Source organism: Leucoraja erinacea, chromosome 13 (assembly GCF_028641065.1).
Source record: "Leucoraja erinacea ecotype New England chromosome 13, Leri_hhj_1, whole genome shotgun sequence".
Taxonomy (NCBI): domain Eukaryota; kingdom Metazoa; phylum Chordata; class Chondrichthyes; order Rajiformes; family Rajidae; genus Leucoraja; species Leucoraja erinaceus.
Window position 1 is genome coordinate 38052480 of NC_073389.1, and position 21980 is coordinate 38074459.

A 21980-nucleotide genomic window follows, 5' to 3' on the forward strand; every position below is an offset into this window, starting at 1 on the left:
GTTTACTAGTCCATCTCATAGTTACAGCAAGTCAGCTGTGGGAAAGTAATGTGTAGGAAGGAACTGCCATTGCTCGTTTAAACCAACGATAGACACAAAAAGCTAGAGTAACGTTTAAGAAAGAACTGCAGATGCTGGAAAAATCGAAGGTAGACAAAAATGCTGGAGTAACTCAACGGGTCAGACAGCATCTCTGGAGAAAAGAAATAGATGACGTTTCGGTCGAGACTGTTCTTCAGACTAATGAAGGAACACAGATGCAATTTCTTCTTCCTTGCAATTTTGTGGAGCCATTATTTGTTTAACGTAAGTGGAGATAACCTCTAGGTTGAAGACTTAATATTTCATTGACTATATCGAACAGCATAACCTAAGAGATAGAATTTCCTGAAAATAACATAGATTACACTGAAATGAATGGTTGATCTCTACAAGTCAAACCAAACTCTGGCATTATCCAATGGCAGTGAGAATCCAAACAGGTTCTTGCTTTTAATACCATGAGTTTTTGTTGACACTAACAGCATCTTCCGTAATAAAACATGGTTGTGTTTGTATCCAGGCGGATGGAGCAGGTTAAATTTGGATTTTGGATCTGGAAATGTCTTGCAGTTATCATCCACCGGGTGAAATGGCAGAAACAGCATTGTCTTTTGCTAAACTAACAAAGATATTCAATTAATAGCATTTCATCAAGAGGTATCTTTGAAATGGTATCCTCATTATATATATATATATGTGTGTGTGCGTGCGTGCGTGCGTGCGTGTGTGTGTGTGTGTGTGTGTACGTGCGTGCGTGCTTGTGTGTGTGTGTGTATATATATATCTTTTATTAAATTAGTGATTTAGTGATTTCATAGCCCCACTATGCCGAATATTTCTATCTTGTCACAGTCTGCCCTCTCCGCATTCTCATCCACTTCACCTCCCAGTACTTTTCCACCGATCCCTCCTTCTCCTCACCTGCCTGCCACTCCCCTCTCATCAGCCCAACTCTCCTCACCTGTTGCACTCAGTTGCCTCTGATCACCTATTAACCCGGTATATAGACTCTCCTCACCGTTCACACAGTGCCAGATTGTTCTCAGCATTCATGCAAGACTCTCCAGCGATTTCCCGACTGCCTACACGGATTCGAACCTGCCTGCCCCTGACCATTCCGTCCTGTCATCTTCCCGGATATCACCTCAGCCTTCTGTCCCCGACCACGGCCTTCGTCCCGTACCTCCTGGTTTCTGTCTGCCTCTCTCCTGGGCTGTTTGGTGTATACCTGCAACGGCTCCTCGACTTCCTGCCTGGTTTCGACTCTCCTTTCGTCTGTCCCTCGCTGGTTTGTTTGCATCGTGTGTTGGATCTCCTGGTTACCAGACCTTCCGCTACCCCGTCCATGTCTCCTGCCTGCCCCTCTTCGGAACCCTCGCTCAATCCTGAGCCTCTGTGTGAGTATGGTGTACCCATTCCTGTTACTACTCTGTGTTACAGTATCGTAATAAAGTTAATTACCAATTATACCTGCCTGATTATGTGCTGCTATTGGGTCCAAGCTATACCCGTTACATATCTGCCATCAGAAACTGTGTATTAACATTGATTAAATATTTGAATTATGTTTTCATATTGCAAGTGAAAAATACTTGTGGCGATAACTATTTACATTTTCTATTGACTGCCAGTAGTAAAGTTCAGCTGCTTTTCTTAAAATGTATGCTGCTAGCCTTCACAATCTAATGTGCCTTCTTATTCAAAAAACAATTCCTACTTGAATACCAAAACCATACCTGCTCATTCCTGGGAAGCAGTATCACAATTAAAATCCAGTTCACCTTCAATGCATCTTTGCCATTTTTGTTGTCACTCTGGAGATCCATTGCACAGACCACGTCCAAGTCCTTGACCCTCAGCACCAGACAGCTCCATAATTTACCACACCATTCAAGTAAAATAAAACAGCTTCCTGAATGACCATGACCCGTTCTACTACCTTCCAGTTTTATAACTGCTTCTCTCTTCAAATCGGAAAATGTTGTTTAATATTGTTGCATGTCTGCTCCCAAGTGATACCCTGACTGCTGCCCATCCTTCACAGGTGAACATAACTCTAGGACTCAGTGTGGACCTGACTCTGGGGCCCTCATGGTTGAGCCCTTTTCACATTGATTGATGGAAAGATACAGCATGGAAACAAGTCCACCAAGTCCACTCTGACCATCGATCAGCCATTCACACTTGTTCTATATTACCTCACTTTTTGAATCCACTCCCTACACACTCGGGGCAATTCTACAGAGGCCAATTACCCAACAAACCCACACGTCTTTGGGATGTAGGCGGAAAGGACAGGTTTGGAGGGTTATGGGCTAATCGCAGGCAAGTGGGACTAGGGTAGATGGGACATTGTTGGCCAGCATGGGCGAGTTGGGCCGAGAGGCCTGTTTCCACACTGTATTACTCCATGACTCTAAACCGGAGCACCCAGAGGTTTGCACGGTCACAAGGAGAATGTGCAAGCTCCACACAGACAGCACCCAAGGTCAGGTCGAACCCAGGCCTCTGGTGCTGTGAGGCACTTTCACAAATGTAAGTTGGTGGATGATGATCAGGTGTTGCAGCCATGTATTATAAAATGGTTCCTATTTAATCTGAGCACACAAAATCTCACTTGATGATGTTATTTTCACTTTTCTCTTCCACTTATCTTGGAAAAACAGCACTACAGTTCACCACGAACATAGCATGGGCTATGCCATGGGCTATAGCATGGGCTGGTCTGCCTTTCTCTAGTTTTTTTGGTGCAACATTTATGGATGGAGATCTGTCAGTAGTAACGGTATGTGCACCAAGAGCATGATATAAATCCATGAGTTAAATGTCATTCTACTGATGTGGATGGAACTGAATTTCTAGAAACAGAATATAAATACATAATCTACTACAATGCACATTCAATGAGATAAATTGGACCTGACTGCTACACAGTTCAGATAAGGAAGTCTGTGTGGGTGGCATCTCATCACTCAATGATGAGTGCCATTGTACCTTCCAATATAATACACGTGACTGATATACCACAGCATTACACATCATGTATCCATCTTTCATATTGACAAATACCGCACCTAGTCCTTGCTTTAACAGAGTACCAAAATAGTATTTCTGTAACAACGTAACAATGTTGCTTATTGCCTCCCACAACTTGCAGAGACCTGAGAGAGGGTCTGGCAAATGCCTACTTTTGTGGCATATCTTTGGTACACCATTAGCTTCCTGATTGCTTCCCTGCTTATAGGGAGGACCTGCCATATATCAAAACTACTCCCAACATTTCAAAATAAATTGTTTTAATCGGAATTATATCCTTTGATTTGGCAAAAACTCGACTGAAACCTATTGTACCAAGTCCTCACATTCTCCACCTGACCCGAAGATTCGTTAAACATTCACTTCACCGAGACTGGCAATCCCTGGGCATGACAATGATTGAAAGTACAGCACATACATCGTCTCTTGGTGCTGCCTCGCAGCCCTACACATAACCTTCTTGGTGAACAAAGTTCCCATTGATTAGACTGAAGCTTCCCACCGAGTGGTTGGTGCTCTTGAGGGAGGTCATCCGCGAAGCTGTGGTGCTCTTGCCCATGCTGGTTGATCGTATGAGCAGGTGGCTCCTGCAGCAAAACAAGTTGTTGTTGAACTGCTTTCGGAAGGTCTTGCTCAGCAGGTAGAGGGCAAAGGGGTTGACGCAGGAGTTGCTGAACGCCAAAATTCTGGCACAAATGCTGCCGATCAGGTGCGCCATGGAGGTGTCCACCTGTTTGTAGTGGTAGGAGCGGTGCAGGTAGATGATGTGACTGGGGAGCCAGCTTACAGCAAAGAAGCCCACAAATACCAGCACCGTCTTTGCAAGTCTTTTCCTGGATTCCATCTGTGAATAAAATGAAATGGAAAGATATTTCAGTTGAGTTTATTGTCACGTACAACGAGGTACAGTGGAAAACCTATTGTTGTGTGCTAACCAGTCAGTGGAAAGACAATACATGATTACAATCAAGCCATTCACAGTGTCTAGATACATGATAAGGGCAATGTAAAGCCTGATCAAAGATAGACTGAAAGTTTAAAGAAGTTTACCATATAACCATATAACAATTACAGCACGGAAACAGGCCATCTCGACCCTTCTAGTCCATGCCGAACACATAATCTCCCCTAGTCCCATATACCTGCGCTCAGACCATAACCCTCCATTCCCTTCCCATCCATATAACTATCCAATTTATTTTTAAATGATAAAAACGAACCTGCCTCCACCACCTTCACTGGAAGCTCATTCCACACAGCTACCACTCTCTGAGTAAAGAAGTTCCCCCTCATGTTACCCCTAAACTTCAGTCCCTTAATTCTCATGTCATGTCCCCTTGTTTGAATCTTCCCTACTCTCAGTGGGAAAAGCTTTTCCACGTCAACTCTGTCTATCCCTCTCATCATTTTAAAAACCTCTATCAAGTCCCCCCTTAACCTTCTGCGCTCCAAAGAATAAAGCCCTAACTTGTTCAACCTTTCTCTGTAACTAAAGTTTAAAGAAAGACTAAAAGTTTCTAAAGAATTAGCAATTTGTGCAAACCATAAGACTATAGGGAACATTCAACATGATTCTATCAATTAAAGTTGCAGAAGAAGACTACATAAGGAACAACAGTGCAGGGAGGAAACTAAAGAAATAAAACTGGATAGAGTGGATGTGGAGAGGATGTTTCCCTCTCGTGGGAGAGTCTAGGACCAGAGGCCCAAGCCTCAGAATAAAAGTATGTACCTCCAGAAAGGAGATGAGGAGGAATTTCTTTAGTCAGTGGGTGGTGAAACTGTGGAATTCATTGCCACAGGAGGCCAAATCAATTGCTATTTTGAAGGTGGAGATTGATAGATTCTTGATTAGTGCTGGTGCCCAGGATTACGGGTAGATTAATTGGCTGGTAAATTTTGCAGGTGACTGACCAAAGCTGACGGCAACTAATGCGAACATGGGGAGAGTAGAACAGAATTTGTGAAGGATCAGTGGGTGCTTAATGGTCAGCGTGTGCTGAAGGTCCTCTTTCTGTGCTGATGATTCCATGATTTGCCTATGAGCAGGGCACAGAACAGGGAGATGAAGTATCCGCTTTTGATTGCACACATTGACATTTAAAATGGCCCAACCTTTCCAACATAAGTTTGCTTTGAAAGATTATACAGTAAACCCTTGTTATTACGGACCTCTTAATAATGGAATTTGGTTATAGCGGAAAGATCTACCAACCTTCAGCATCAGTCTGTGCTGCCGACGCTACCCACAGCCCGCACCGCCTCCCTGGCCTCTTCCAGGCCAGACCTACTGTCGCCACCACCAGCCCACGCACCTTAATCGGTTGCTTCCCGCCCATGCCCACCATTGTGCCATCACTGACTCTTTACATGTACTCCGGCCGCCCATGTGCCACCACCAATAACTCCACCAATCCTCGCTCCTCCCCCAGCTGCCAGCAGGCCAGGGCCTTCAACTCACCTGGATTCCTGGCCCAGTTCCAGACCGAGAGTCTGAAGAAGGACCTCGACCCAAAATGTCACCTGTCCATGTAGGTATGTTACAAAACCTACCTGAATCGTGGCTGAGAATCTGTCCCAGCCCCATGTGCGCGATTTTGGCGCTGTTTAGAGGGGGCGGGTTTAAAACGCGATTTTTTACTAGGCTGTTGCAATCGAAAATGTTCAGCCTAGTAAATCATTAACGGAAAATCGCTGAAAGACCCCGTCGCAAAAGGTATTATTAGTTTTTATGGCCTTGTATAATAATTATAGTAGTTTAAAAATCACTCTCTAAACCTGCGACCTCTCGCAGCCCCAGGGTTTTATAAAGCAAACAATTAAAGGTATGTACCTTATTTTTACATTAAAAGGGGCTTCTTAAGAACTCTGTATATAAAATTTTCTATAGCGAATAGTTCATTTTGGGCTCTTTATATCCCGCAGTATTTTTCTGGGCATTTGGGGGCACAAATCCACTGCAATGTGAACGTTCTAAACCAGCGCGTTCACAGGAACCCACTAGAAAGCCGATTTAAATTGACTTTAATTTACAGCAATTGAACACTAAATTCCTTCCATTTGGCCTATAAATTGATGTAAATGAGATTTAAAAATCATGTTTTATTGTGAATTATTTGGACACTTAGGCTATTTAAAAATGTTAATCATTTATTAAGAAATGGATAGATGTTTAGATCTAGTAATTGAAGTTTGAAATTAGCTACAATTGCGTAACTAACTAATTATATGCTTTAATTTCAGGTCATCCAAGTAAGATTATTTTATATTTGTTTCAGAATGGTTCAATCTATGATAACTGAAAATTTCATTCAGTTCTCTTAATTTTTAAGAAGGTTATGGGCTTTTGACTGTTCTCGATCACAGCTTTTTTGTTATGTCCATAGAAAATCAATAGGGAACAAGATGCTAATTTCCGAGTATGAAAATGGCCATACCTTTTGTATTACTTGAGATATGAAAGTGAATTAGGTGTCAAATTAAACTTATTTTTATGCTTTATCTGATGGGATAAATTGCAGACTTGATTTTTTAAATCTCAAAATGTTGTAACATTGCTAGTCCATGTTCTCCAGAGATGCTGCCTGACCTGCTGAGTTACTCCACCACTTTGACTAGCATCTGCAATTCTTTGTTTATGCTACGCATACAATTTTACTCTGTTATTCGGTAATCTCTTTCTCGGTTATAGAGGACAATCGTCAATAATGGACACCATCCCCTCCCCTCATGATCTGTTATTAACAAGGGTTTACTGTATACTACTCGTTCCTCATCTCTGCTGGAACTATGTTCCCAATTTGAAAAACACATTTGAGACAAACTCTCTTTTAAATCCAGACCTTCAGGAATTGGTTCGGCAGGGAAAGAAATAAATTGGGTGGCTATACAACAATTTCCAGTGCAACAGACTATGGGCGGGTTACTATTATAGAGAGGTGAAGGTCAGTGGGAACCGAGGTGAGCTCTGAGGAGCCAAAATTCTGCTCACATTGTTTAAACTGAATTTTTAAACAGAGCCAAATAATAGAGTAAAGATGTGAATAAAAGAAAAAATGTGCAATTAAAACAACATTGGGAAGTTGCAAGACAAGCTGGGGGAAGGAGTATGGTTACACAGATGGAAATGAGAAGCTGGGGTTGATATACACTGCACAGGGAATGCATGGTAAGATTGGAATGAAATTAGATGAAGTAAAGAAAAGCTGCCTTCAGTGGCTGAAGTAGTTGATACACACTGGTGACTGGCAAAATGAAACAGATGCAAAGACAAGTAATTTTAGGATCTGTCTTTTAAGATTTGGAATGCACTACTTCATAGTATGGAGCGTACAGGATCCAATAAGAGCCTATAACGAGACGGATGAATGGTTGGCGAATAAAGCTTGGGAGAAGATGTGGGGAGATGAGGCGGATGGGAATAACTGGTTTGCTTTTTGATAAAAACCAGTGCAACCTCATTAAAGAGAATGGTCTCTGTTGTGCTGCAGTATCACATTAAATATAAAATAAATGCAAAATAGAACTCACTATATTCTGAAATGGATGTTCTAATCCCCACAAGTTTTTACATCTAATTAAGGCTAACTATGGAACACACAGTAATACGATCAGGGGTCTAACTGGTACTTTATAATCCATTGGGAATTTACATTTTGTCTCAAAGTGCTCAGCTTTAATTCATTTTAATTCACGGAGATAACTGCAGCATATAATTCAATGCTGTAATAACCTTTTTCTTTCTGAACACGTTTTCACTAGGAACATGAGATTTTCACAGCTTACAACTCCAAAGGGTAATGTCAGGTGCACCACAGCTAACCAGACAATTTATTTGCAATAAGTTTATACTTATGAAATGAATGGAGAATCTGTTCTTCAGAGTTAAATATGAATCAAACATCAAGGAGAATGTCACTGTAAATGTAACGATAACGCAAAGTAGCTACAAGCAATATGGCAAGAGTTTTATTTTTAGCTGCCGCATGTTAGTGATGGGCGTAGTAGAGTGCTTGTGACCAATTTGGGAAAGTGTTCCGTGAGGTATTGGTATTGGTTTATTAATCTCACGTATTCCGAGATACAATGACGAGCTTTGCATGCTATCCAGTAAAATCATAATCTACATGAGTACAATCAAACCATGCCCAGCACAACAGAGAGAGCAGAGATACAAATACCAAAGCTACAGATGTATGGCATTACAGTTACAGAGACAAAGTGAAAGGTCTGCAATGATGTAGGTTAGGGTCTACACCTAAGCGTGTGGAGGACCATTCAGTCATGTGATAACAGCAGGGAAGAAGCTGTCCTTGAATTTGGTGATATGTACTTTCAAGCTGTTGCATTTTCTGCCCAAAAAGAGAGGGAAAAATATAACCATATAACCATATAACAATTACAGCACGGAAACAGGCCATCTCGACCCTTCTAGTCCTTGCCGAACACGTATTCTCCCCTAGTCCCATATACCTGCGCTCAGACCATAACCCTCCATTCCTTTCCCGTCCATATAACTATCCAATTTATTTTTAAATTATAAAAACTAACCTGCCTCCACCACCTTCACTGGAAGCTCATTCCACACCAGGGTGAAAATGGCCCTTGATTATGTTGGCTGCTTTCCTAACGGTTTTAAGATCATAAGGAATAGTAGTAGAATTAGGCCATTCGCCCATCAAGTCTACTGCGCCATTCAATCATGGCTGATCTCTTACTCGCTCCTAACCCCGTTCTCTTGCATTCTCCCCATAACCTCTGACACGTGTACGAAACAAGAACCTATCTATCTCTGCCTTTAAAATATCCACTGACTTGGCCTCCACAGCCTTCTGTGGCAAAGAAATCCACAGATTCACCACCCTCTCACTAAAGACATTTCTCCTCATCTCCTTCCTAAAAGAACATCCTTTAATTCTGAGGCTATGACCTCTAGTCATAGACTCTCCCACTAGTGGAAACATCCTCTCCTTATCCACTCTATCCAAGCCATTCACTATTCTGGACTACTCACTCTTCTGACTACTTATAGCATGTTTTGACTAGTTTTGCATTTCTGGTTCAGCTGGTTAAGAAAAGGGCATGACTTTTTCTGTTGTTTGTGGAGACGGTTTATTGAGGTCTCTTGATATTAAGTTGGTGGAAGATCTGTCACCATGTAGGGCTCATCGGCAAATGAAGCGGGCGCATGTGCGGGGCTTTTCCAGAGTGGGCGCATGTGCGGAGTATTTTGGGCGGGAAAGGCCTGTGGAATCAGCCATGTGCGCCAGATGTTTCTGAGTTTATGTATTAAAGAAATAAGTTGCTTAAAGCTTAAATAAAGTTATGTAAATTACGAGTAGTGTAAAGATTCATTTGCCTCAAAAAAATTTAAGCAACTTATTCTTAGAAGTCAAGCAATGCGACATCGAGATGGAGAAACTATTGAGACCACAGCGCTAGGATCTGGATCCCAACTCACCTGCTGCTGCAAAGGATTGGAAGCACTGGCTCCGTATACTAAATAACTTATTTGGTGAGTGTGGCAATGATGCACCAGATAGACTCAAGACATTAATAAGCTCCATCTCTTCTGATGTATATGATTACATAGAGGAATGTACAACTTATGATTCTGCTATTGATGTACCAAGCAGACTCTTCGTTAAGACACCCAATGTGATATTTGCTCGACACCTCCTTGCTACTCGGAAACAAAAACCTGGTGAGTCACTTGATGATTTTTTACAAGAACTTCAAAGACTTAGTAAAGACTGTGCCTTCAAAGCAGTTACGGCTGATCAATGTCAACAGGAACTTATTCAAGACTCTTTTATCAATGGTTTGGCATCGCCTTTAATGAGGCAGAGACTATTAGAAAACAAAACCTTGGATTTACAGTCGGCTTACAATCAAGCTTACTCATTAGACTTGGCTCATAAAAATTCAGATGCTTATGGCTCATCTAATGTGTATTCTGCTGCAACTACTACAAAAGAATTTCACCCAGGTACCAATATGGGCCAAGCTGAAACAATTTCTACTGATAAAGGTGCCCTTTCTGCAGCATATAATTATTCAAAAAGGAAGTGTTACTTTTGCGGGGGTAATATTCATAAGAGAGAGAGATGCCCTGCTCAAGAGGCAACTTGTAATAGTTGTGGCAAGAAGGGACATTATTCTAGAATATGCAAGTCCAAAATAACTAGTAAAATTGTGACTGCTGCCATGTACACTCCTTCTTTACGTGCAATTCCAGCTGCATTTCCTCAGAGCTTGTCTCATGCAGCTACAACGGTATCCATCAATGGTCATACACTTGATTCTGGCAGTTCAGAAAGTTTTATAAGTGAACAAGTTGTGTCTCGACTAACTCAAACTATAATTTCTTCAAATAAAGAAATCTCGATGGCTCTGACAATTCTCAATACTCAAATTATTGGATCTTATTTTGTAGAATTTATTCTGAACAAAACTAGCTTTAAATCTGTATGTCTTGGTATTTTGAAAAATGTGTGTAGCGATATAATTCTAGGTCAGGATTTTCAGAAACTGCACAGAACACTTCAAATAATGTATGAAGGAACTATGCCTGATCTTGTATTGTCAAAACCACCAGTATTGTGTGATTTTTCTGCTGCATCTGTTGAATGTCCTTAATTATTCATTATTTGTTCCTCTAAGTGCAAGCCAATTGTTACAAAATCAAGACGTTTTAGTAAAGATAATAGGAACTCGTATGTCAGGCTGTTATTCATTGATTACAGCTCGGCATTGAATATAATCATCCTCTCCAAGCTGGTTACCAAACTCGCAGAACTGGGTCTCAACGCATCCCTCTGCAATTGGATCCTCGACTTCCTCATTCACAGACCACAGTCAGTTCTTATTGGTGGAAATGTTTCCGCCTCAATTACAATCAGCACGGGAGCACATCAAGGCTGCGTGCTAAGCCCCCTGATGTACTCGCTCTTTACTCATGACTGCGTAGCGATCATAGTGCGAACTCCATCATCAAGTTCGCTGACGATACCACTGTTGTGGGACGTATCACTGATGGGGACGAGTCAGAGTACAGAAGAGAGATCGACCGACTGACCAAATGGTGCCAGCACAATAACCTCGCCCTCAACACCAGCAAAACCAAGGAACTGATTGTGGACTTTGGAAGGGGGAGGATGGGGACCCACAGTCCCGTTTATATCAACGGGTCGATGGTGGAAAGGGTCAAGAGCTTCAAATTTCTGGGTGTGCACATCTCTGAAAATCTCTCCTGGTCCGAGAACACTGATGCAATCATAAAGAAAGCTCATCAGCGCTTCTACTTCCTAAGAAGATTATGGAGAGCTGGTATGTCAAGGAGGACTCTCTCTAACTTCTACAGGTGCACAGTAGAGAGCATGCTAACTGGTTGCATCGTGGCTTGGTTCGAAAACTTGAGCGCCCTGGAGCAGAAAAGACTACAAAAAGTGGTAAACACTGCCCAGTCCATCATTGGCTCTGACCTCCCATTCATCGAGGGGATCTATCACAGTCGCTGCCTCAAAAAGGCTGGCAGCATCATCAAGGACCCACCACCTCCAGTTTAAATTCGATTTGGAATATTTTGGAGGACCAAGAAACCAAAAACCAAGAACCATCCGGGCCATACACTCATCTCCCCACTACCTTCAGGTAGAAGGTACAGGGGCCTGAAGACTGCAATGACCAGGTTCAGGAATAGATCTTCCCCACAGCCATCAGGCTATTAAACTCGGCTCGGACAAAACTCTAAACATTAATAGCCAATAATCTGTTTATTTGAACTTTATCAGTTTGATTATTCATGCAATAGTATATGGACACAATGATCTGTTCAGTGTTCGTGCCTACTATGTTCTATTGTGCTGAAACAAAGCAAGAATTTCATTGTCCTTTAAGGGACGCATGACAATAAAACTCTCTCTTGAACTCTCTTTTAACTTGAACTCTCTAACTTTATCAACACAGAAGTAACTCATCTTTTACAAGAAGGTATCATAGAACCTAGCTCTTCCCCTTGGAGGGCACATTGTCATGGTTAAGGACCCCTTGGAGAGACATGGAAAGAGACTCTGCATTGATTACTCTCAAACTATAAACCAGTTCACGGAGCTTGATGCGTATCCATTACCTCGTATAGAAGAGATTATCAATACATTAGCTAAGTATAAGATCTTCTCTACTTTTGACTTTAAAAAGTGCTTACTACCAAATTCCTTTGAAGGAATCAGAGAAGAAATACACTGCGTTTGAAGCAAATGGGAAATTATACCACTACTGCAGAGTTCCTTTTGGTGTAACTAATGGTGTGGCTTTCTTTCAGAGAGAGAGATGGACAAACTTGTTGAACAGGAAAACCTTAAAGACACTTTCCCTTATCTTGATAATATAACTATTGCAGGAAAAGACCAAGCTGAACATGATGAAAATGTACAACGGTTTTTAGATGTTGTACATTCTAAAAATCTATCATTAAATGAGGCTGTCAGTAACATCAGTGTCACCAATTAATTGGTTATTGGGTTGGAAATGATATAATCAAGCCTGATCCAGAAAGATTCGGCCACTCTAAGAGATAACTGTTCCAGCTATATTAAACTCCCTACGAATGGTTCTTGGGATGTTTGCATGTTATGCTAAATGGATACCAAATTTTTCTGTCAAATTTCAACCTTTGACTAGAGCAAAATCTTTCCCCCTTGACTACAGCAATTGATGCCTTTACTTCTTTAAAGAAACAATTGGAATCTGCAACATTACACGCCATTGATGAGGATCTCCCCTTTGTTGTTGAATGTAATGCCTCTGATTTAGCAGTATCAGCAACATTAAATCAAGGAGGACGACCAGTGGCTTTCATGTCTCGTACTCTCCAAGTTAGTAAATTGCACTATCCACCCGTCGAAAAGGAAGCTAGAGCAATTATCAACGTAGTGAGAAAATTGAGTCATTTCCTTGCTCGCCAGCACTTCACTTTGATTACAGATCAGCGTTCAGTAGGTTTTATGCTGGATAATCGGAAATGAACGGATTAAAAACAGTAAAATTCATGAATGAAGGATTGAATTATCTGCATATAGTTATTCAACTGAGTACCGCCCTGGTAAGGATAATGTTGCATTAACACAAACATTTTATGCCTCTGTTCATTCTTCTGCACTCACTGATCTCCACAATGGGCTGTGTCATCCTGGAGTCACTCGTTTGTTACATTATGTTTCTTCCAAAAACGTACCTTTCTCTACAGAAGACGTGAAAATGACGTGTGCTTCATGTAGAATCTATGCTGAATTCAAACCAAGGTTCTTCCGTCCTGAAGAAGGAAGATTGATCAAGGCTACTGAACCTATGGAACGTTTGAGTATTGACTTCAAAGGGCCTTTACCAACTGCCTCGAAATGTTTATATACTTAACTTAGTTGATGAATATTCGAGGTTTCCATTTGCCTTTCATTATCCAAATATGTCATGCTACAGTTATCAAATGCTTAGATCAACTGTTTTCATTGTGGATTTCCAAGTTACATACATTCTGATAGGGGCACCTCATACATGTCAAAAGATTGAACAGACTATCTTTCTAATAGAGGAATTGCAACAAGTAAAACAACACCATATCATCCTATTGGAAATGGTCAGGTTGAGAGGAATAACGGAATCATTGGGAAAGCAGTGAAACTGGCTTTAAAGTCAAATGACATACCAGATCAGCAGTGGGAATGTGTTCTACCAGATGCATTACACTCCATCAGATCTATACTGTCAACAGCAACCAATACTACTCCACATGAGCGGTTCTTTAACTTCAAATGGCGTTCTTCTAGTGGTACTTCTCTGCCATCATGGTTGACTACCTCTGGGCCTGTGTTGCTTCATCATTATATCCGATCAAATAAGAATGAGCCTTTTGTTGATGAAGTGTAACTGACTGATGTCAACTCTTCTTATGCAACTATCAAGTTTCAGGATGGACTTCAGTCAACAGTCTCACTTCGTGACCTTGCACCTTGTCCGTCAGCTCCGTCACTTCTTGATAACATTAATCGAGAACTTCCTCCAACATTTCCATCACCCCCTATGGAAACTTCTATGAGAAATTCTAAAATTGTAAATCTAAATAACAATATGAGTGAATTTGATGACCAAGCAATATATGTACCACCAGCTATTGAAACACTATTATCTCCTGAAACTCCAGTGCTGCGACGGTCATCAAGATGTAATAAACCTCCTGACCGTCTCAACTTATAAATAGGAGGGGAGAATGAAGTGGACGCATGTGCGGGGCTCTTCTATTTCGGGCGGGAAAGGCCTGCGGAATCAGCCATGTTTGCTAGATGTTTCTCAGTTTACGTATTGAAGATATAATTGCTTAAAGCTTAAATAACGTTAAGTAAATTACGAGTAAAGTTTAATTTGCCTCACAACAGCAAGGATCCTGATTATTCCCTCGAGCAAGTTTCTGCACAAGATTGTAGGAACTTTTTTAGCATGTCAGTGGTAAGTGTAGACAGGGGAAGGAAGAGACTGCAAATGTTGGAAACCGCAGCAAAAAAGCAAACTGCTGGAAAAACTCAGCAGGTTGAGCATCACTTGTGGAGGCAAAGGAATGGTCAACATTTTGGGTTGAGATTTGGGGTGGCACGATGGCGCGGCGATAGAGCTACTGCCTCGCAGCGCTAGACACCCAGGTCCCATCCTGACTTCGGGTGCTGTCTGTATGTTACATTCTCCCCGTGACCGCATGGGTTTTCCTCGGGTACTCCGGTATCCTCCCACACTCCAAAGATCAACAGGTTTGTAGGTTAAATGGCTTTAGATAAAAACTGTAAATTGTCACGTGTGTAGGATAGTGCTAGTGTATGGGGATCACTGGTCAGTGCAGACTCAGGTGGGCTGAGGGGTCTGTTACTGCACTGCATCTCTAAACTAAAGTAAACTAAAGGACTGATTCAGGGACTGATTCAGGGACTTGATCCGAAACGATGATGTCTTTGCCTCCGCAGATGCTGCTTGTCCGGCTGAGTTTCTCCTGTCGTTTTTTTTTTTAATGGTGAGTGCTGCCGGTTAGTCACTGACACTGGCCAGGGGCTGAGAACTGCAGTTCAGCAGATGACTTTCAGCTTAAAGAAAATTCTCATAGTGAGTAATGAATTTTGTTTTGTTCATTGACAACTGGTTTATGCCATCTATCACTCCCAGCATGCGGAATGTTGGCAACTGGTGGCAGGACCAAAACATTGTCACAGTGAAATCCCATTACTTGTAATTTCTTGATTAATCGTATAATTAAGTTGCACTCCATTTTAATGAATAAATCTAAGTGACTTATACTGAACATTTAGCACAGGGTTTGATTTTCAGTGGAGAGCAAGAGACAGCAGCTTGCTGCTCTGGGCTGGCCCGTTGTCTTCTGATTAATACGATACATTTAATGGGAGATGGACCTGTCATCCCAGCCAGTGTTCCCAGCTGTTATGATATGGATTAGCGTTTGTAGAAAGTAATTTCAAAGTGAAAAGGAAAGTTTCCTTGCTGATACAATAGAGTGGTATCAATTTCCATGCATATAAGGCTGCACAGTGGTGCAGCGGTAGAATTGCCGCCTTAGAGTGCCAGAGACCCAGGTTAATTCCTGATTACGGTTGCTGTCCATACGGAGTTTGTACATTTTCCCTGTGACTGTGTTCTCCAGGTGCTCCCGTTACTTTGCACACTCCAAAGTTATACAGGTTTGTAGGTTAATTGGCTTTGGTAAAAATTGTAAATTGTCCCTTGTGTGTAGGATAGTGCAAGCATACAGGGATCGCTGGTCGACATGGACTCGGTGGACCGAAGGGCCTGTTTCTGCGCTGTATCTCTAAACTAAACTAAACTAATCCACAGATTGCCCGTAAAGTTCTTTACAAAATAAACACATTTTAAAAGTACTGCACTGGCTCCAAGTCAGTTTTGACATCCTGAGGACATGGTTAAAGTTCCATAAATCTAAGTCATTCTTTTGTAGAGCACAAAATGCTGGAATAGTGCATCAGACTGCATCTCTGGAGGACATGGTTAGGCGTCATTTCAGGTTGGGACCCTTCCACATAGTGACTGTAGTAGGGGGTGAAAGCTGGGAGCAGGACTCCTCTTTTTGAGGCTTTGCCAGGCTTCATCCTGTATTTACATCTTTTCCAGCTATCTACCACTCAACAATCAATATGAAGAACCGTTCCCTGACCCGAAATGTCACCTATCCATGTCCCCCACTGATGTTTCACACGCCAAGTTACTCCAGCACTTTGTGCTCTACACCAGATTCCAGAATTTGCATTTCCTTATGTCTTCATTCTTTCTTTTTATCTTTATTTACAATCTGGGACCTGTGTTAACATTCCCTGCTCGCTTCCAATCACCCACTGCCTCAATGCTCTGTCTTCATTTCTATTCTAATCTCAAATTAAATCATTCAAGTACAGTTTCCAGTATCAGAAAAAGCATCACGATCTCCCCCCCCCCCCCCCCCCCCCCCCCCCCCCCCCCCCCCCCCCCCCCCCCCCCCCCCCCCCCCCCCCCCACCTGTCACAGCTTCAATCCCCACATCACAGGTAATGTCACAATTCCCATTCCCACATTCCTGGGACCATATCACTGTTTTCCTGCCCACATCCTGGGCCTAGGACACAACTCCCATTCCTACAACCTGTAGGAACATATCAGTTTCCATTTCCACATCCACATTCTGATTGAGTGATCTTGTTCACGTTCCAGCATCTTGACTGGGTGTCAGAATTCCCATTCCGTGTTACATTTCAAATGCTCAAATCCCTTACAGTACTGTGGGATCTGTTTGTTCTGTAATGTACTAGCTGATAATAAATCACTAGAAAAATAAAATTGATTTGAATTTATGCTTCAATTTACTAGTCTATTGAAATTGTGTTTTTTATGCACTTGCCTGAACCATTGTTTTAATTGTGTTCTCACATGACATGAAACTATTGAACATTGGTGTTAGAAATCTAGTCATAATGTCACACAGCACAGAAACAGGCACTTCCGCCCAATTCATCCACGTTGACTAAGATTCCCCGTCTATGACGGTCTCATTAACTCACAATTGGCCCATATCCCACCAAACCTTTCTAACCCATGCACCTATCCAAGTGTCTTTTAAATGCTATTATAGTACCTGCCTTAGCTACTTCTTCTGGCAGCTTGTGCCATGCACCCACCACCCTCTGAGTAAACCATGCACCCACACCCTCTGAATAAGGATATACGCTTTTCCCCAGCTCAACACCTCTCTGGGAATATTTTGACAATAGCAGCTTCAATTCATCTTCAAAAGCAGAAGGAAGATACCCCTCGGATTCCTGTTAACTATTTTCCCCTTCACCTTAAACCTATGTCGTCTGGTCCTCGATTCCCATACTCTCGGCAAGAGACTTTGTGCATTTACCCAATCTATTTGTCATTATTTTGTACACCTCTGTAAGATCACCCCTCATCCTCCTGCGCTCCAAGTTCCATCCTACACATACTAATCACAGTGCACATCCTGTTCTCATTAAAAATGAATCGATAAAAAATAAAGTTGCACGTGAATTAGATATACTGATCTCTTTATTCAAATCCCCAAAAGATGCTGGTGTCATACAGAAATCTGTGACGGGAATACTAATTCTTAAAAATTGCAACCAAGACAAGGTTTACTCATAGCTCTTAACAGTGCAGCTGTGCACCTTTATCTCACATCAGTCAATTTTAGATTAGAGTGGATCCAAAATGACATCTGTGTTGCGAAGTAATGAACTCTAGAGAGCTTTGACAAATTAATTTTCTGGCTTTTGTTGGTGAACATATGGCCCAGAAGTGTAAGCCAGGGCAAAATGCCTACAAAGCATTCATCATAAGCTTCACCTTGACCGTACTTTGCCCACTTCATCTGCAGAGTATAAACTCTGAGGCGAAGATTGTTAATCCACAGGTCTGCGAGTCAGGCATGCGACCCAGCTTCAGTACAGATTAAAGGTGAAGTGTATTGTACTTTCTAACATGAGCTAACCTGAATTGGTGAACTAGAGCACAAGGCTGTCAGAGGGAAGGCTGCACTAATGGGAATTCAGGAAGAGGGGCTTTGGGGAGGGAGAGTGGTGGTGTTTTGTAAGCCAGGGTAAAATGCAGCCCAGAACAGAATGTTGAATGTTTCACTCTGTTGTGTGCTCCGTGAGTTAACCATAAGCAATCAGGGCACTACTCAGTGTGAACAGGACTTAAAAATTCTTACAATTTCATACTAATTTCTCCAATTCGTCTAATTGATTTGGGAACAGCTGTTTTCGGAAATGAAAATATGACCTAATGGAGCAGGTTCTTAACTCAGGATCAAGGACTGGCAGAGCAGGGCAGGAACAGCTTTACGCTGAATTTAACCCATTGAGTCAACGATGCCATTGCCAACATTTTTGGTCAACATAAATTCTTACTGTTTCAGACTGAAAGAGCTGGTTATGTAGATTATTTGATGTATCGCACATTCCAAGATGCTCTGCAGCAATAATTATCAATCATTATAAAGGTGTCTCTGTTCAGAGCATACTGTACACCACTTTATACTGCACACCTGTGGTCAAACTACGTCAAAGTAAGCTCACAGAGACTTAATGATGCCATGAGAAACTTATAATAATGCCTTGAGAATATTACTTAAGATACCTAGATGGTGCAGTGCAAGTGAAATGTTTGTGGCTGCAGGAATCAATACTTTACAAACTGTCTTAAGAAATCTTAAGTATAAATGTATTTGTCGGATTAATGACTGAAAATGAAATCATCTTGGTCTTATCAAACATAAGGTTTAGCATTACACGCTACCAATCCCAGCTGTGGAGACATTGGTTTAGTTGTCTCGTGGTGGGATACTAATTTTATTTCGAAGTCACGTGAGTAACTACGTGAAGAGCCCGCCAGCCGCATGCGCGTCAATACGTTGACGCTTTGCGCACGAGTCGGAGCAGTTCGAAACTGCTCTGGCAGGTAAGTTAATTTGTTTTCAGCGGGCTGCTGTGGTACAGCGGGCCCGGAGTAGCAGGGGCGGCCGGATTTAGGCTGCCATGAAGGCTCCCGCTCTTGCCTCTAAATTTGCTGTTCCCTCGGGGATGGGCAAGCCACTACAAGAGGAGTTGGCCAGCGACATCAGTGAGCTAACATCACACCAGCTGAAGGAGATGTGGTCAGACAGGGTCTGCAAATGGAACTTCGCTGAAGCTCCAACAAGCAGATCGACCCGGGTTCAGAGACGCTGGCAGGTAAGGTCTCTTTATTTACCGCCGTAAAATTCCAAAATAGAGCAGTCTGTTGGCCCAGGTTTGGGTTTACTGGAAGCATGGGCTGATTAGTATATTTTCACTGTCTCTGGGAAAGATTAGGTTGATGCAGAGACATTGGCAGGGTGCCTTGCATAGTAACCTCTGTAAGTTCAAAAGTAGGAACAGCTTGGTTACCCTGGTTCAGGGTACACCATCATGGAACTGACTGGCCATATGGGGCATATTGACCAGTGAAGCATTGCCTCAACATCTGTGATTGAGGTTATCAGGCTGCTCAGTAGAATGAAGTAGTTGAAATCTCCCTCAGCACATGTTTAAATTTCTGCTCAGTTAGTGGAGTTGCCAGTTCATTGGAAACATCATTGCAATCCTCTCTGGGATAGGTAGCTACCAGCAGGAAGCTGGTCTGGCATATAATATTTTTATCCGACCTGCAGGTTCATGGTGTGAATCAATAATGTATTTATAATATCCATAGGCTCTCAAAGCCAGTATTCCTGATTGAGTGGCTGGTCGAAGAGATTGTGTTGCGCACTCTGCCGACTCAGCCAAGTGGTTTCAGTCAGACAGTTTCAGACTGCGAAGCATTATGCTAAATTCCACTGAGGAAGAACGCTGAGAATTCGTGGTGACTCTTATAGTAAAGAGTTGACGGGGAACTCGTATTCCCACATCAAGGGGAGACTGTGTATTCAGCTCTAGTCGTAAGGTTCTGATTATATGTTATCAGCAAAATGTATGAATAACTAGATAATGCATCTTCCATGGCAAGAGAAGCCAAAATAAATTCCGTCCATATGGTCAATAGAGGAACGGTGGTTCCCAATGGAATCAGTGACATCTCACGGCGGCTGAGTGATCTGCCCAAGAACAAGAAGGGTATATTTCTGATGCTTCTCAAGATTACAGAAACATGGAGCATGCCGAATCAGGTTAGGATTTGGCTAATCTGATCATGTGTTTAGTTACCCAGTTTTAGATGGATGATTGGCTTTCAGCAATTTAACCGATTCAGAGAATCGATCTTGAAGATGAATACTTTGCCATTTCTATACACATAAGGCACCGATTATCTGGTGTTTTTGATAACAAAGCCAGTGGTGGAAGCTAATGCTGCCCTACTCAGATCAAAGGGCATTGTGTCATTGAGTTTTAGATAATATGCAAAATTTGCAGCTGATAAAACTTAGGGTTTATCAGTAAGATACCTTTTGCGATATTAAGAATGAGGCAACATGAAATTTAATAGTGCCAATGTTGCCTATTCATTCAGGCCATGGTAAGGCGGCTGAACCAACTCCTATTTCAGATTCAGATTCAACTTTAATTGTCATTGTCAGTGTACAGTACAGAGACAACGAAATGCAGTTAGCATCTCCCTGGAAGAGTGACATAGAATATGATTTCAATAAATAAATCTATTTACATGCATACAGTCATAGTGTTTTTCCTGTGGGAGTAGTGTCCGGGGGGGGCGGGGGGGTGGTGATTGGCAGTCACCGAGGTACAGTGTTGAGAGGTGTGACAGCTGCAGGGAAGAAGCTGTTCCTGGACCTGCTGGTCTGGCAACGGAGAGACCTGTAGCTCCTCCCGGATGGTAGGAGGGTAAACAGTCCATGGTTGGGGTGACAGCAGTCTTTGGCGATGCTGAGTGCCCTTCGCAGACAACACTTGCTTTGGACAGACTAAATGGAGGGGAGTGAGGAACCGGTGATGCATTGGCTCGGCCACAAGTGATGGCTGGGGCAGCCTGTCTTCTCGGGCAGCTAGCTCTGCATGGTTGTATGGGAAGTTTGTGAACGAAATATGTGTTACTTTTAAATGGAAGTAACAGAGATTTGTGTGGCTTTCAGTTTGAGCCTAGAGAAGCATTTATGTGATAGCACAATCACCACTGCTTGTGCTGCTTTGTCATACTCTATAGTACCATAAGGTGGACAATAAATGATTGGCTATTCACCTGCTGTTCACTAACGTTATGCAGGGTGTCTTTTATATGACCACTCTAAAAACCTACACTCATTGTAGTGTGCGATGTATATCAGTAAGTTATTATGCTAATATTCTTCTACTGTATTCCTAATGGGAGCAGTATTTTTAAGATGATTATGCTTTCAGCAACTGATCTCAGCACAAAGACCACAGTCTTTACTCAATCTCCGGCTCGGTCTCTGGGTCATAACTGACATTAGGGTAGCTTGTTATGGGAATGATCTCATAAGCAAAATGGGCATGATTGCGTACATTTGAAGTTGACAGCATACCCACCAGAGCAGAGATTGTCAAAAGTGCTGATCAGGGAATCTGCCCTTTCAATATTTTGTCAGATACCGCCCTTTGTTGATTCAATATTGGATGTTCCTGACAAATATCATTTGGGACTGCCAGAGCTTCCCTCTGTAAATGTCTGCAGTCTCAAGACTTCTGTGCACAAAATTAGGAGTCATGAATACTGTATTCTGGAAGATATTAATCTTCCAGTATTCCCTTGATCTATATCCCCCAATGGCAGACTCCCAGCTTCCTGCAATTCCTCACCAGTCACGCTGGGGAAACTGCTCAGTGAACCCATGCAACAGATTAAGCAAC

The 21980-nt window shown here is 42.2% G+C and overlaps 1 protein-coding gene across 1 annotated transcript in view; it reads right to left on the bottom strand.

Annotated features, from left to right (window-relative positions):
- Nucleotides 1-790: 790 nt before the first annotated feature.
- Nucleotides 791-21980, bottom strand: part of grpr (gastrin-releasing peptide receptor) — a 64612-nt gene continuing 43422 nt past the window's right edge. The window contains exon 3 of the mRNA XM_055644943.1: nucleotides 791-3922. Within this exon, the coding sequence (XP_055500918.1) occupies nucleotides 3524-3922 (399 nt within the window). The 3' untranslated portion in view covers nucleotides 791-3523. The remainder of the gene's footprint in view (nucleotides 3923-21980) is intronic.